Raw genomic sequence first — 15,138 nt, forward strand, 5'->3', positions numbered from 1 at the left:
AATAATCCGAGAAAAGGCTTAAAGTGATTAAAATGAAGGCTTTAATACTCTGTTCACCTTTAAAATCTTTTGTTTTTTTTATTTGCAGATGAAGTAGGACATCAACAGTTCAAAGAAGAGAATAAACTCCACATCGGTCAGGATGAAGAGCAGTTGGCGCTAAAACAGGAGACTGATGACATTTTTGTGAATCCTTATAATGTGCAAGAAATTCACAATGAAACAGAACCACAGAGGAACCAACTCATCTCTGATGACTCTGCTGAGGATGAGAACCAGGATCAGGAAAGAAGCAATTCTGAAGATCTAGGAAAAAAGAGAAAGGAAGAAAAACAAAAAAACCACAAGAAAACTCAACCAGACCAAAAATTATATTCTTGTAAAGTTTGTGACCAAACATTTCCTCGAAACAGTTACTTAACTAGTCACATGAGAACTCATACGGGCGAGAAGCCTTTCACATGTTCTACCTGTGGAAAAAGTTTAAGATCCAAGGTTAGTTTAATTTATCACATGAGAACTCACACAGGTGAAAAACCGTTCACATGTGTTACTTGCGGAAAAGATTTCCGTCAAAAAAGCAGTTTGAAAATTCACATGAGACTTCATTCAGGTGAGAAGCCTTACTCATGTACAACCTGTGGAAAAAAATTTTATCTAAAAAATTCTTTTAATGTTCACATTAGAACTCACACAAGTAAACGGATATCATGCATTCATTGTGGGAGACGTTTCATTGAGAAATCATTAAATCTTCATATGAGAATTCACACAGACGAGAAACCTTTCTCATGTGGAAGCTGTGGAAGAAGTTTCCGATGCAAAACACATTTAACTCGTCACATGATGATTCACAGAGGTGAGAAGCCTTTCACGTGTGTGGCCTGCGGAAAAAGTGTCAGAACAAAATTTGAGTTACGTCTTCACATGATGATTCACACAGGAGAGAAGCCATTCTCATGTGGTAACTGTGGAAAAAGTTTCCGACGCAAAATATATTTAACTCGTCACATGATGGTTCACGGAGATGAGAAGCCTTTCTTATGTGCGACCTGTGGAAAAGGTTTTGTCAGTAACGCAACTTTAATTTATCACATGAGGACTCACACTGGAGAGAAGCCTTTCTCATGTGTGACCTGTGGAAAAAGTTTTGCCTGTAGAACTTCTTTAACTTATCACATGAGGACTCACACAGGAGAGAAGCCTTTCTGCTGTGTGAACTGTGGGAAGTATTTTGGACACAAATCCAGTTTAACGCGTCACAATATGATTCATACAAATGAGAAACCTTTCTCGTGTGTGACCTGTAGAAAAAAATTCCCAAGAAAATCTTATTTACTTCGTCACATGAGGACTCACACAGGTGAGAAGCCTTTCTCATGTACAAGCTGTGATTAAAGCTTTTCTAATAAAATTGGCCTAATTTACCACAGAAAGACTCACAGTGATGAAAAGTATTTGGCTTGTGGGACTTCCAATCCAAATCTCAGTTCAATGGTCATATGCAAAGTCACACAAGTGATAGGCGCTACTGAAGGTAGCAAATAAATAGGTGGAATTGCCCTTTAGCCATTTCCCTGTGGGCCTCCGTATTTTATTATTTGTTGTATGTATTTTTTTCATGATTTTGGTTAGTGGATACATGTTGGCTGTTACTGTATGTACTGGTAGCATCACAAATGAATTGTGCTTTGATTACAATGTTTTCAGCATTTGAGAAATAAAGGCTTTCAAACATCCATCTGGTGTTTTTAATGCATATAACGTGTTAGACTTGGTGATAAAGATTATGAACTAAATGGGCTTTTAGGTAATATTCTAATGTATTGAATGAGTAAATTGCTGTGTACTTGCTACATCTTTGGTGTATAATGTTAATAGATTCCTGATGGATGCCCATCAGATATTTGCTGTTTTGTTTTTTTGTTTGTTTGCTTGAATGTGGAAATTCACATTTACATGTAGATGTAACATTTAAATGTTACATTTATAACTGTAACATATATACATTTATATAGTTAAATGTCTTAACCGTCTTAAATTATGGTTTCCTCTGACCGAACCCCTTATGAGACATTTCAAAGTCACACATTTTCCACATCACAATCAATAAAATTATGACTGTGTTTAATTTTAGTTGGACCAATAACTGCATTATGATTCGCTAATCACTCATAAAATATCATTATTATTAAATGAACAGTTTATAAACTAGTACGTTGTGTGTTTGGTATCTACAGAGCTGAATATATGAATGAAAATATATTAGACATGAAAAAACAGGCCAAGAATTTTTCAAAATAACCAGAATGCTTTTCCTGTTTTGAAGAATATAATTAATTACCTTTCATGTTTTCACTTCTTCCTATGACAACATGAACCTTTTTTCACAAGACACTCAGTTGTTCTCGATCTTTTCAAGTCAAATGAACAAATCTCTATGTTCCTCTGAAATATATGTTGTTATTCACGGTTTAACTTTAATACTGAATCATAACTTGCAAAACTGCAACTAGATATAATAACAGACTCTGTTTTACAAACTAGAAAGATCATACGCAAAAATTACAATATATGTTCCAATATGGTGATTTCGTAAGATTAGAAGTACCCTTGGATAACTAACTAAAAAGCTCACATTTGTTGAAGTGAGGGCTCCAAACTCATTTTTTATTAATCAGTATAGTGTAACGTTCAAATCATAAATGCTGCGTTTTCCCATAATTAACAGAAATAAAAGGTTTGGAAACCTGCATTTATTTATGTAATTATTCACTTGGGTGAATTAAGTAAAAATAAATTAACCTTTCAATAATATTCTGATTTACTTACTATAATTGTATAACTATAAGAGGAAAGATGCAGAGGAACATTAAAAGCGGAACAAAAAGCTCGCGTACCGTTTCTTCAGTACAGTCAAAGTGAAACACGCGGAAAAGCACCGAGCAGCGGTAGCGTTAGCTTTTCCTTTGTTAGGTTAAATACGGGTAAAAACGGGAGTATTTGCTGTAAAAATGTCTTCAATGCAACCCCTTAAGAAGGAGCAGGAAAGTCCTGCTGAGGAAACATTCACAGAGTTTAAAGTAATCAAAGTTAAGATGGAGGAAGAGATGGAGGATCAGAGAGAAATCCTCATTAAATCAGAGGAAGAGAGGGAGGATCAGAGAGAAATCCTCATTAAATCAGAGGAAGAGATGGAGGATCAGAGAGAAATCCTCATTAAATCAGAGGAAGAGAGGGAGGATCAGAGAGAAATCCTCATTAAATCAGAGGAAGAGATGGAGGATCAGAGAGAAGTCACCATTAAATCAGAGGAAGAGATGGAGGATCAGCGCATATTGCTGGATTTTACCCGGATACCGAAGATCATCTTACACCGGATAGGTATGAAACAGCTTATTTTTCTTTTACTGTTGATCGAGGTTATAGGGAACTGGAGGCAGATTAAGGAGCTCTGAACTCAAAGAGCCCTGATTGCTGCTTCTCCATGTTTGGTTCTGGATGCAGAGCAGATGAGAACATGCATTTTAAGGCAAAGCAAATTATTACCCTGCCGATATCTGCATGCCCTCTGTTTTCCTCAAATCTTATCCTATTGATATAAAACTCAGACCAGCAGCTAAGAGAACAAGAATGATTATGTAGAGAAGTTAAATCCTTCCTAACTCTCTATTTGAACAGAGATTTTGATGCATCAAAATGCTTTATGTGTGATCATTTTCTTATGTGGACAAAAAGCAACAAAAGAAAACGTACATCTGCATCTGCAGCAACTGAGTCAGTGAAGTAGGTACATATGCTAGTGTGGGTTATTTGTGGCCATTTCTTCAAGTCGCCATCGCAGCCCCTACAGGTAGTGGTAAACCAATATGGCCACATTTAAGCTGTGGTAACTGGAGCCTAAATCCTCGGTGGAAAGCCGGTTAGTGAGTTGCTAACATGTAAACAAATGGCGGTTCCGGTTTGCAGCGGAAGACGTGTCCAAAAATCACGCAAAGCCTCATGGGGGATAGGAATAAGGCGGATTATTCCTCAACCACCAGGGGGCTCTTTAGCAGGAAGCGAATCATTGGAAGTCAAAGAAGAAAATGCTGATTTTCACTCAGAATAAGCGCGTGCTAGCAGCAGACACGAGAAAAATGTTTTCAAATTCATAAACCTGATCATGAAAACCACACAAAGTTGTTCATATTATGCAGCTTTAAGTTCAAGGCTATTGATCTCGGAGTAAGATATGTATGTCAGGAAGCCACTAAGTTATCGCCATCTTGTTTCCTATTATAAGGTACCTAATATCATATTTTGCCTCACATTTGGTTCCAGTCTGGTTAGAAGAAACTCATTGGTTGAGTTAATGTTCATTCTTGTAAGATTATAATTTTAGAATAACCCAAGAAAATCCTGTTTTATTCATCAAGAGGTTAAAGTGAAGGATATCTTTTTTGATTGAAATTTAAATGCTTTTGTTTTGTCTTTTTGTCCAGATCTCCCACAATGTTGTGTGTGTAAAACAGAGGAGGTTCTTGATGAAACAGAACCACAGAGGAACCAACTCATCTCTCATGGCTCTGCAGAAACTGAGAACCAGGATCAGGAAGGAAGCGATCCTGAAGACCCAGAAAAAAAGAGAAATGAAGAACAGAAACAAAAGGAAAAGTCTGAGAAAACCAAACGGCAGAAAGACAGAATGATGCTGAAAAAGAAAAGACTGGTTCAATTTATCATGTCAAAACTTACTCAGGTGAGAAGCCTTTTTCATGTGTGATGTGTGGAAAAAAGTTCACCCTAAAAGGAACTTTAAATGATCATATGAAAATTCACACAGGAGAGAAGCTTTTTTCTTGTGGGACCTGTGGAAAGAGTTTCCAAAAGAAAATAAGATACTTGATCATATGAAAATTCACACAGGAGAGAAGCTTTTCTCGTGTGGGACCTGTGGAAAGAGTTTCACCCTAAAAGGCAATTTAAGTATTCATATGAAAATTCACACAGGTGAGAAGCCTTTCTCATGTGGGACCTGTGGAAAGAGTTTCCGGAGGAAAATGCATTTACTTGGTCATATGAGAATTCATACGTGTGAGAAGCCTTTCTCATGTGGGACCTGTGGAAGAAGTTTCTTGAAGGAAAAGCAATTACTTAAACACATGACTATTCATATGGGTGAGAGGCCTTTTTCATGTGTGACTTGTGGAAAAAGTTTCTTGAGGGAAAGGCAATTGCTTGATCACATGATGGTTCATACAGGTGAGAGGCCTTTTTCATGTGGCACCTGTGGAAAGAGTTTCATCCTGAAACAAACTTTGGATCGTCATATTAAAATTCACACAGGTGAGAGGCCTTTTTCATGTGGGACCTGTGGAAAGAGTTTCGGGAGGAAAACGACTTTACTTAATCACATGAGGACTCATACAGGTGAGAAGCCTTTCTCATGTGGGACCTGTGGAAAAAGTTATAATCATAGAAGTAGTTTAACTCAACACATGAAGACTCACTCAGACTAGAAGCCTTAAGCCCAAAACACCTCGGATACTTTTTGCCATCAGATCCATTGGAAAACTAGGTCGGATATTTTTATTGTACTTATACTTTGTTTTATTTTCATGCTTACTGTATGCACTGTTGTAGCCACAGACAAATTTTGCTTCAGCAATGATGTTTTCTGTATTTTAATCTAAATATACAAGATTATATACATTGGATGCAGAGGTGTCTTAGTAATCTGTACAACCTACACTAGAGTATAAGCATGAAGATACGGTACTATACATTGTGGTACAAACGTCAAACGGACAATATCAGACAAAAATACCAGCCGTTAAGTATACACAACAGCCACATTTCTGTATTATAATGTGTAGTGAAAATTGTGTTATTTCTTTTAACTATTTTATTTAATTACTATAGTTATTATTTATTTATTGTTCGGTCTGATAAAGTATGTAGATCAAGAACCAGTCAGATGGGTTTCATGCTGACCTCTCTCTGCAGCAGTTGCAACAGACTGATAAGTGGACTAAATGTCTCACCACAAATACCAAAGCAAGGCGCCAGAGTTTAACAGATAACAACAGATAGTTTAGGTAAATATAGTAAGATGGAATAAGCCCTAAGGTCTAACAAATTTCTCCATTGAATGTCAGAGGCTCAGAGTACGTACGAGGTCTGACAATGATTTTGGTTTGCAAAATTGTTCCATTAGCATCCTGATTTTTAGAAACTCCCATATTTTGAACAAGAAGATGTTTATTAACTAAACATCTTTCAGTAAGGAAGAAGTCTCTGAGGCTACATGACTGTGCAGTAAACCTGTTCAACTGGAATTGACTCTGAGCCAAGGCAGTGACCATATTGTGTAAAGAATCCTATATATTGTGAGAGCAGCAGGTACAGCTGCTGTGCTGTGGTTGCTGTGTGTTCTCCGTTTACAAACAACAGAAATAAATAATTTCTCTCTTTGCTATTTGCCAGTCTCAAGCCTGGTCTGTTCACAGAGATTAGATTTTTTTCCCCACAATACATGTTTTTCTCTTGGTTTGATGTTATGTTGTGATTTTAAATGTCATGTTTTCATTTTCTGTAAATGGAAAATCATCTTTCAATAAAAATACAGGCTTTCAAACATCCATATATGTGTAATTAATGCATGTACTGTGTTAGATTTATGAGATTATACAGATTATGAGATAAATGGAATTTTAAAGTGATTTGCTCTCCTGTTCTCACTTCTTGTCTCTTCATTGTAAGGCAGCATGGGCCTTTTATCACAATACAATCAATTATTATCAAGTCAAAACAACAAATCTATGCGTCCCTCTAAATTATATGTAATAATTCATTGTTAGTTCACAACTGAATCTCAATTTAAACAATTACAACTTGATATAAAACATTAGTCTGTTTTACAAACTAAAAAGATCATATTCAAAAAATTGCAACATACATTTCAATTAAATTATATAATCAAGAAATAGAAAAAGTGAAACAATTTAAATTTCCTGGGGTTTGGTTTGATAAGAGGATTACATGGACACAACATATTCAGAAGGTTTAGATAAATGCAAAAATAACATTTACCAGATAATATTTTGTTGTCTTAAATGAACGCAGTTATTTAATATAATTTAACACTAGAGTGACATTCTGATCCACACTCCAAACCAGTGGACCAGTATGTCACATTGAGTTGGTAATGCAGCATTTCATTCATTGCCAATAAGCATCGAAGAAAAAGAGGAAAATGCAAGCGGGAACTAAAACTCGTTTACAGTTACTTCAGGAGAACCAGAGTGAAACACATGAAAAGGTACTTAGAAAAACAGTGTATCTTTAGCTTTTAGTTTGTCTATAATCATTGTGTTTCACTCGCAGAAATAAATAAACCTTTCATTACTCTAAAATATTTAATTTAGTTGTATGTTCAGAGGAAACTCAAAGTGGAAAATTCAAAGCGGACTAAAGGTCGTTCACAGTTTCTTCAGGACAATCAAAGTGAAACACAGGAAACATCTCAGAGCGCACGAGGGAACATTAGCTGTTCTTTTGTTAGACGGTTTGAAAACAGGTTTGGTGTTTTCGGTAAATATTTCCGTGTTTTCAGTGAAAATGTCTTCAGTTCAGCCTCAGAGAGAGTTTATCAAGCAGCAGGAAACTCCTGCTGAAGAAACATTCACAGAGTGGAAAGAAATCAACGTTAAGATGGAGGAAGAGATGGACGATCAGCGCAGACTGATGGATTTTACCCGGATACCCAAGATCATCTTGCACCGGATAGGTACGAAACAGCTTCACGGTTTACTGATTAGTCAGGTTGAATAAAGTTGGAGATGTTTTAAAGAGGTTAAGAAGCGCTGAACTCAAAGAGCTTTTACTCCAAACTAAAAGACTAATAAATCCCCTCCAGCTGCAAACATTAAATACTTAAAAATGATCAACAGCGACCTACTATTCACCATATAATATTATTCTATTATGATTCATTCATCATATAATAGAAGTACAGTTTCCGTGACTACTTTAAAAAGTGCCTTAAACGCATCTCATGTCATTCTAAACACTTAGAATGATCAACTTTGACCTGGACTGTTTATATTCATCATATAATGTCTAAGTTACAGTTTGTGATCCGTGACGGTCTGATCTTTACTCGTACTGGTTAAAGATTATGTTTAAAATAATTAGTTTTTATTGCTTTGTGTACCATCTGTTTGCTATTGCTTAGCTGCTTTCTATGTCAAATTAAACAATAAATAAATGACTGATTAGATAAATAAGTTTAAGAGACAGATTAGAAAAATACTTATAGTTGGCAAACATAGATGTTTTTTAATTCAAAATGAAAAGATTTATGCTGCTTTTTAAAGAATCTCAGGGTTTTTCCCAGTGTTATAAGTCTGGAAATCCAGCAGGTTGAGCATTATTTGTTTATTAGTTGTAGTTTTTTATACATCAGTAACAGCGATAGACATGTAAAAGAGTCACTGTGGTGAAATGGTACAAGGAGACTGAGATCAGGTGTCTTTTATTAATTCACTAGAATGCAGTAACCACTGCTTGTCTTTACTGAACTAACAAGTTCAGTGAACAAAGTTGCGACTCCTGGATAAAGGATCAAAAGGTGATTTCATGGTTATACTGCAGGAACTGACACCAGGAAATAATAGTGATATTAATAATAAGAAGAACAGACAATTAAATGGTTAATTATTAATTATCATGATTGAGTGTTTCCATTTTAATGATGTAGTGACATATTTAATGAATTGAGTATTAAATAAAATGCTTAAATTATATCATTGTCTATTTTCACCTATCATATTTAATCTTCCACGTTGTTCAATATTCATGTCAAATATTTTCAATAGGATCATTTTGCCATTATCTTCTGCATGTTAACGACAATCACCCCACTGTTACCAATTCTGCTGCATCTCTCAGGAAAGTAAAAGCTGAAATTTAGTCGTGCCTTTGAAGGTTTGTGTTGAGTGTGTGAGCGGAGCAATGTCTGACAATATCAATGGGTGAGATTAAAAGGCCATTTGGGGTTCTGTGTTAGGCATTTTATGCGACTCTTCAAACTTTTTGTAATATTTGTCAGGAAGCCACCAGGTGAAACTATCGCCATCTTGTTTGCTCACTTGGAGGTCCATGATATCATATTTTGACTCGCATCTAGTTCCTTCCTGGTGAGAAGAACTCATTGGTTGAATTAATGTTCATTCTTGTAAGAATGTAATTTTAGAAAAACTGAAGAAATCCTGTTTTGATGTATCAAGATATTAAATGCAGGTGGCAGCGATAAGGTGGCAGCCTCTCTTTGGGCTGCCACCTTATTGCAGTGAAGAGGTTTGAGTGCCCTAATGATCCTCGGAGCTATGCTGTCTGCAGCTTTATACCCCAAGTAGGGTCCCCCAAAGCAGACAGGTCCTAAGTGAGGGACAGAGAAAATGCAGCCCGAAGACCCGATGATGGATAACAACTTTGGAATTTGTGTTCCTCTCCCTGACGAGAGTCACCAGGGCCCACTCTGGAGCCAGGCCAGGAGGGGGGGTCACAAAGGTGAGCGCCTGGTGGCCGGGCTTTTACCCATGGAGCCCGGCTGGGCTCAGTCCGAAGATGAATATATGGGTCCCCCCTCGCATTGGCCCACCACCCGTAGGAGGGGCCAAAGGTGTCGAGTACATTGTGAGATGGGCAAGGGAGGGGGCCCTGGAGGTCCGATCCTCAGTTGCAGAAGCTGGCTTTTGGGACGTGGAATGTCGTCTCTCTGCTGGGGGAGGAGCCACAGCTAGTGTGCGAGGTTGAGAGCTTCCGGCTAGAAATAGTTGGCCTTACCTCGACGCATGGCTCTGGTTCTGGAACCAGTCTCCTTGAGAGGGGCTGGACATACTTCCACTCTGGAGTTGCCCACGGTGAGAGGCATTGGGCAGTAGTGGACATACTTGTTGCTCCCCATCTCAGTGCCTGTACGTTGGGTCTCATTCACAGGGCTTACCCCTGTGAATGAGAGGGTAGCCTCCCTCCGTCTAAAATTCAGATTACCCACCCTTCTTGGAGTCCTTATGGGGGTACTGGAGAGTGACCCTCCTGCGGACTCCCTTGTTTGCTGGGGGACTTCAACGCTCACATGGACAATGACATTGAGACCTGGAGGGGTGTGGTTGGGAGGAACACGAGGAAAACGTGTTATGAGGGTGAGCTGGGAACGTCTGGTAGAATCCCCTGTGAGACGGAGCTTTAACTCCATCTCCGGCAGAACTTCGAACACGTTCCGGGGGCAGTGGGGGTCATTGAGTCTGAGTGGACAATGTTCCGTGCCTCTATTGCCGAGGCGGCTCATCGGAATTGTGGCCGTAAGGTCGGTGCCTGTCGTGGTGGCAACCCCCAAACTCGTTGGTGGACACCTTCGGTGAGGAATGCTGTCAGGTTGAAGGAGTCCTATTGGGCCTTTTTGGCTTGTGGGATTCCAGAAGCAGTTGATGGGTACCGGTGGGCGAAATGGCATACGGCTCTGGTGGTTGCCGAGGCAAAAACGTGGGCATGGGAGGAGTTTGGAAAGGCCAAGGAGAAAGACTTCCACATGGCTTTGAGGCGATTCTGTTCCACCATCCGGTGTCTCAGTAGAGGGAAGCAGTGCAACACCAATACTGTTTATAGTGGGGATGGTGTGTTGCTGACCTCGACTCAGGACATTGTGGGCGGGTGGGGAGAATACTTCAAAGACCTCCTCAATCCCACCAACATGCCTTCCATTGAGGAAGATGAGCCTAGGGACTCTGGGTCGGGCTCTCCAATCTCTGCAGACAAGGTTTGAGGGGTGTTCTCCGGCAGTATGGGGCACCTGGCCCTTTGATACAGGCTGTCAGGTCCCTGTATGACTAGTGTCTCGTCCGCATTTCCAGCAGTAAGTCGGGGTCGTTTCCGGTGAGGGTTGGACTCTGCCAGGGCTGCCCTTCGTGATGTAGTGCTGTTGGCTTCATCAGGACGTGATCTGCAGCTCTCGCTGGAGCGGTTCACAGCCGAGTGTGAAGCAGCTGGGATGAAGATCAGCGCCTCCAAATTCGAGGCCATGGTCTTGAGCCAGGTAGAGTGCCTTCTCCGGGTCGAGGAGGGTGTCGTGCCCGAGGTGGTGTAGTTCAAGTATCTCGGGATCTTGTTCACGAATGCAGGAAGATGGGAACAGGAGATCGACGGGCAGATCGGCACAGTGTCTGCCATGAAGTAGGCACTTTACCGCTCTGTCATGGTGAAGCGAGAGCTGAGTAAAAAAAGCAAAGCTCTCGATTTACCGGTTTATCTACATTCCAACCCTCATCTATGGTCATGAGTTTTGGGTTATGACTGAAAGAACGAGATCATGGATACAAGCGGCCGAAAGGGGTTTTCTCCGTAGGGTGGCTGGGCTCTCCCTTAGAGAGAGAAGCTCGGTCATCTGGGAGGGTCTCAGAGTAGAGCCGCTGTTCCTCCACATCAAGAGGAGCCAGCTGAGGTGGTTCGGGTATCTGGTCAGGATGCTTCCTGGACGCCTCCCTGGTGAGGTGTTCCGGGCACATCCCACCGGGAGGAGGCCCCGGGGAAGATCCAGGACATGCTGGAGGGACTATGTCTCCGACTGGCCTGGAAACGCCCCGGGGTTCCCCTGGAGGAGCTGGAGGAAGTGGCTGGGGAGAGGGAAGTCTGGGCCTCCCTTCTGAAGCTGCTACCCCCGTGACCCGACCCCGGATAAGTGGAAGAAAATGGATGGATGGGTGAAGATAATAAAAGTGAAGGATAATTTGTTTGATTGAAATTTAAAAGCTTTTGTTTTGTCTTTTTGTCCAGATCTCCCACAATGTCGTGTGTGTGAAAATGAGGAGGTTCTCAATGAAACAGAACCACAGAGGAACCAACTCATCTCTCACGGCTCTCCAGAAACTGAGAACCGGAATCAGGAAGGAAGCAATTCTGAAGACCCAGGAAAAAGAAGAAAGGAAGGTCAGAAACAAAAGAAGAAATATGAGAAAACCAAACAGCAGAAAGACAGAACTGACACTGAAGAAAAAATCATGCACAAGAAAGCTCATCCAGGGCAAAAATTATACTCTTGTAGAATTTGTGATAAAACTTTTTCTCGAAAGGATGGCATGAAGAGGCACATGAGAATTCACACAGGTGAGAAGCCGTTCTCTTGTGGGTCTTGTGGAAAAAGTTTCTCCCAAAAATATATTTTAAATTCTCACATGAGAAATTGTGCAGATGAGAAGCTTTTCCCCTGTGGGATCTGTGGAAAGAGTTATAATCATAGAAAGAGTTTCTCTTATCACATGAGAATTCACACAGGTGAGAAGCCTTTCTCCTGTGGGACCTGTGGAAAAAGTTTCTCTCAAAAAGAACATTTAAAAGTTCACATGAGGATTCACACAGGTGAGAAGCCTTTTCTTGTGGGACTTGTGGAAAAAGTTTCAGCAGTAGAGCCAGTTTAAATCTTCACATGAGAATTCACACAGGTGAGAAGCCTTTCTCCTGTGGGACCTGTGGAAAGAGTTTCTCTAGAAAACGTAATTTAAATCTTCACATGAGAATTCACACAGGTGAGAAGCCTTTCTCCTGTGGGAGCTGTGGAAAGAGTTACAGTCAAAAACAGACTTTAATTCATCACATGAGAATTCACACAGGTGAGAAGCCTTTCTCCTGTGGGACCTGTGGAAAGAGTTACAGTCAAAAACAGACTTTAATTCAACACATGAGAATTCACACAGGTGAGAAGCCTTTCTACTGTGGGACCTGTGGAAAGAGTTACAGTCAAAAACAGACTTTAATTCGTCACATGAGAATTCACACAGGTGATAAGCCTTTCTCCTGTGGGACCTGTGGAAGGAGTTTCTCTAAGAAAGATCATTTAAATGTTCACATGAGAATTCACACAGGCGAGAAGCCTTTCCCTTGTGGGAGCTGTGGAAAGAGTTACAGTCAAAAACAGACTTTAATTCAACACATGAGAATTCACACAGGTGAGAAGCCTTTCTCCTGTGGGACCTGTGGAAAGAGTTACAGTCAAAAACAGACTTTGATTCAACACATGAGAATTCACACAGGTGAGAAGCCTTTCTACTGTGGGACCTGTGGAAAGAGTCACAGTCAAAAACAGAATTTAATTCATCACATGAGAATTCACACAGGTGATAAGCCTTTCTCCTGTGGGACCTGTGGAAGGAGTTTCTCTAAGAAAGATCATTTAAATGTTCACATGAGAATTCACACAGGCGAGAAGCCTTTCCCTTGTGGGACCTGTGGAAAGAGTTTCTCTCAGAAAGATCATTTAAATGTTCACATGAGAATTCACACGGGTGAGAAGCCGTTCTCTTGTGGGACCTGTGGAAAGAGTTTCTATAAAAAACTTAGTTTAAATGTTCACATGAGAATTCACACAGGTGATAAGCCTTTCTCCTGTGGGACCTGTGGAAGGAGTTTCTCTAAGAAAGATCATTTAAATGTTCACATGAGAATTCACACAGGTGAGAAGCCTTTCTCTTGTGGGACCTGTGGAAGGAGTTTCTCTGAAAAACGTAATTTAAATGTTCACATGAGAATTCACACAGGTGAGAAGCCTTTCTCTTGTGGGACTGTGGAAGGAGTTTCTCTCAAAAATGTAGTTTAAATGTTCACATGAGAATTCACGGGTGAGAAGCCTTTCTCTTGTGGGGACATGTGGAAGGAGTTTCTCTCAAAAACGTAGTTTAAATGTTCACATGAGAATTCACACAGGTGAGAAGCCTTCTCTTGTGAGACCTGTGGAAGGAGTTTCTCTGAAAAGGTCATTTAAAAGTTCACATGAGGTCACACAGGTGAGAAGCCTTTCCTGTGGAACCTGTGGAAAGACTTACAATGACAGAAGTAATTTAACTAATCACATAAAGACTTTCTCATACTGGAAACTTTTGGAAGGAAACAGATCTGATCCGTTTTTTTGTGTCCAATCCAATGGAAAAACAGCAAGTAGAAAACAATTCTTGCAGGCTGCTAGTGATTCACTGTGACTGTTTGTTTCATTGTCCAGCCATGATAAACCTGAGGTCTGATTTCTGCTATCAGCTTGTTTTTCTTAATCCAGTTTTTGTTTTAGTTCTCAGTGTATTTGTGCTTAAGATCCCCATTAGATAGTGAAGTTAAAGAGGGGATCACATTCAGACAGGATTCATTTCTGTGGGTTTTTGTTTTGTTCTGTGGCATGTAGAATAATTTAGTTTAGCTTTTACATTTTTGTGTCTGACTGATTTTAAAATACTTTAGAAATGAAAGCAGTGAAATCTTGTTTTTTTATGAATAAAACTGATGTTTGTTGGAATATAATCTCAAAAATAACTTTGATCTGGTCAGGTTTTGATTTAGAGTTAACCACAAACAGATTTATATTTTTCCATTTTTTTTATTTTTATTTTTTATTTTTTTGTCATTGTTTTACTTTGGTATGTGAAGCAAAGTTTATGATTAAGAAGGAATGTTGAAAATGTACCAGTATTTTGAGCAGAATGTGCTTTTTAATAAATGTTGATGGATTATTCAATGATTGTCGTCATTAACTGTTGCAATATTTTTAAATGTCAGCTTTAAGTAAAGCATCTAAAGATCCTTGCAATAACAGTAAAACTTGAGTTTTACACAAATTGAGATTTTTCCATCAATATTAATATTTAAGAATTTTTAAAAAAGGTCACGTTTATTAAATTTTACAAAATTAAAGTATTTTTCATAACTGATTTATTATTCTAATCTCAAATGTAATGTTTTCATTAGTTATTAATTCTGCATTGTCAGAAACTACATGGACCTTTTTTACACCTTTCAGTTACTGTAACCAGAGAAAACACTGCAGACGATCTGCAATACTGTAATGTGACACAAAAGCAAACCAGAAATCTCTTTTGCAATCAAGAATATTTTAAAAAATGTCAAAAATTCATAAGTTAGTCAACTCGCACAATGTCTTCTGCAGTTAAGAGCTTTGGATTTCTGATCTTTTAGTTTTGTTGACCTCAGTCAAATGAGTTTCCCTCTTTCTGATCTGATGTAGATCAAGAACCACTGAAGGAAAACATCTTCAAGTTTAAAAACATTAAATACAGGATTTTTCTGGTTTTGCCATCCAAAATAATAAACTCAAAT

General features: G+C 39.2%; 1 protein-coding gene and 2 pseudogenes across 1 annotated transcript; all 3 read left to right on the top strand.

The window, feature by feature from the left end:
- Positions 1 to 701: 701 nt before the first annotated feature.
- Positions 702 to 1,712, top strand: LOC129376773 (gastrula zinc finger protein XlCGF57.1-like). The gene has a single exon (XM_055056342.1). The coding sequence runs from the start codon at positions 760 to 762 to the stop codon at positions 1,396 to 1,398; it is 639 nt and encodes a 212-aa protein (XP_054912317.1). The 5' UTR covers positions 702 to 759; the 3' UTR covers positions 1,399 to 1,712.
- A 1,233-nt stretch (positions 1,713 to 2,945) lies between these two features.
- Positions 2,946 to 5,539, top strand: LOC129376428 (gastrula zinc finger protein XlCGF8.2DB-like; annotated as a pseudogene).
- A 1,973-nt stretch (positions 5,540 to 7,512) lies between these two features.
- Positions 7,513 to 13,633, top strand: LOC129376421 (gastrula zinc finger protein XlCGF26.1-like; annotated as a pseudogene).
- Positions 13,634 to 15,138: the final 1,505 nt, after the last annotated feature.

This window comes from Poeciliopsis prolifica, unplaced genomic scaffold (assembly GCF_027474105.1).
Source record: "Poeciliopsis prolifica strain line A6 unplaced genomic scaffold, Auburn_PproV2 SCAFFOLD044, whole genome shotgun sequence".
NCBI classification, from domain to species: Eukaryota; Metazoa; Chordata; class Actinopteri; order Cyprinodontiformes; family Poeciliidae; genus Poeciliopsis; species Poeciliopsis prolifica.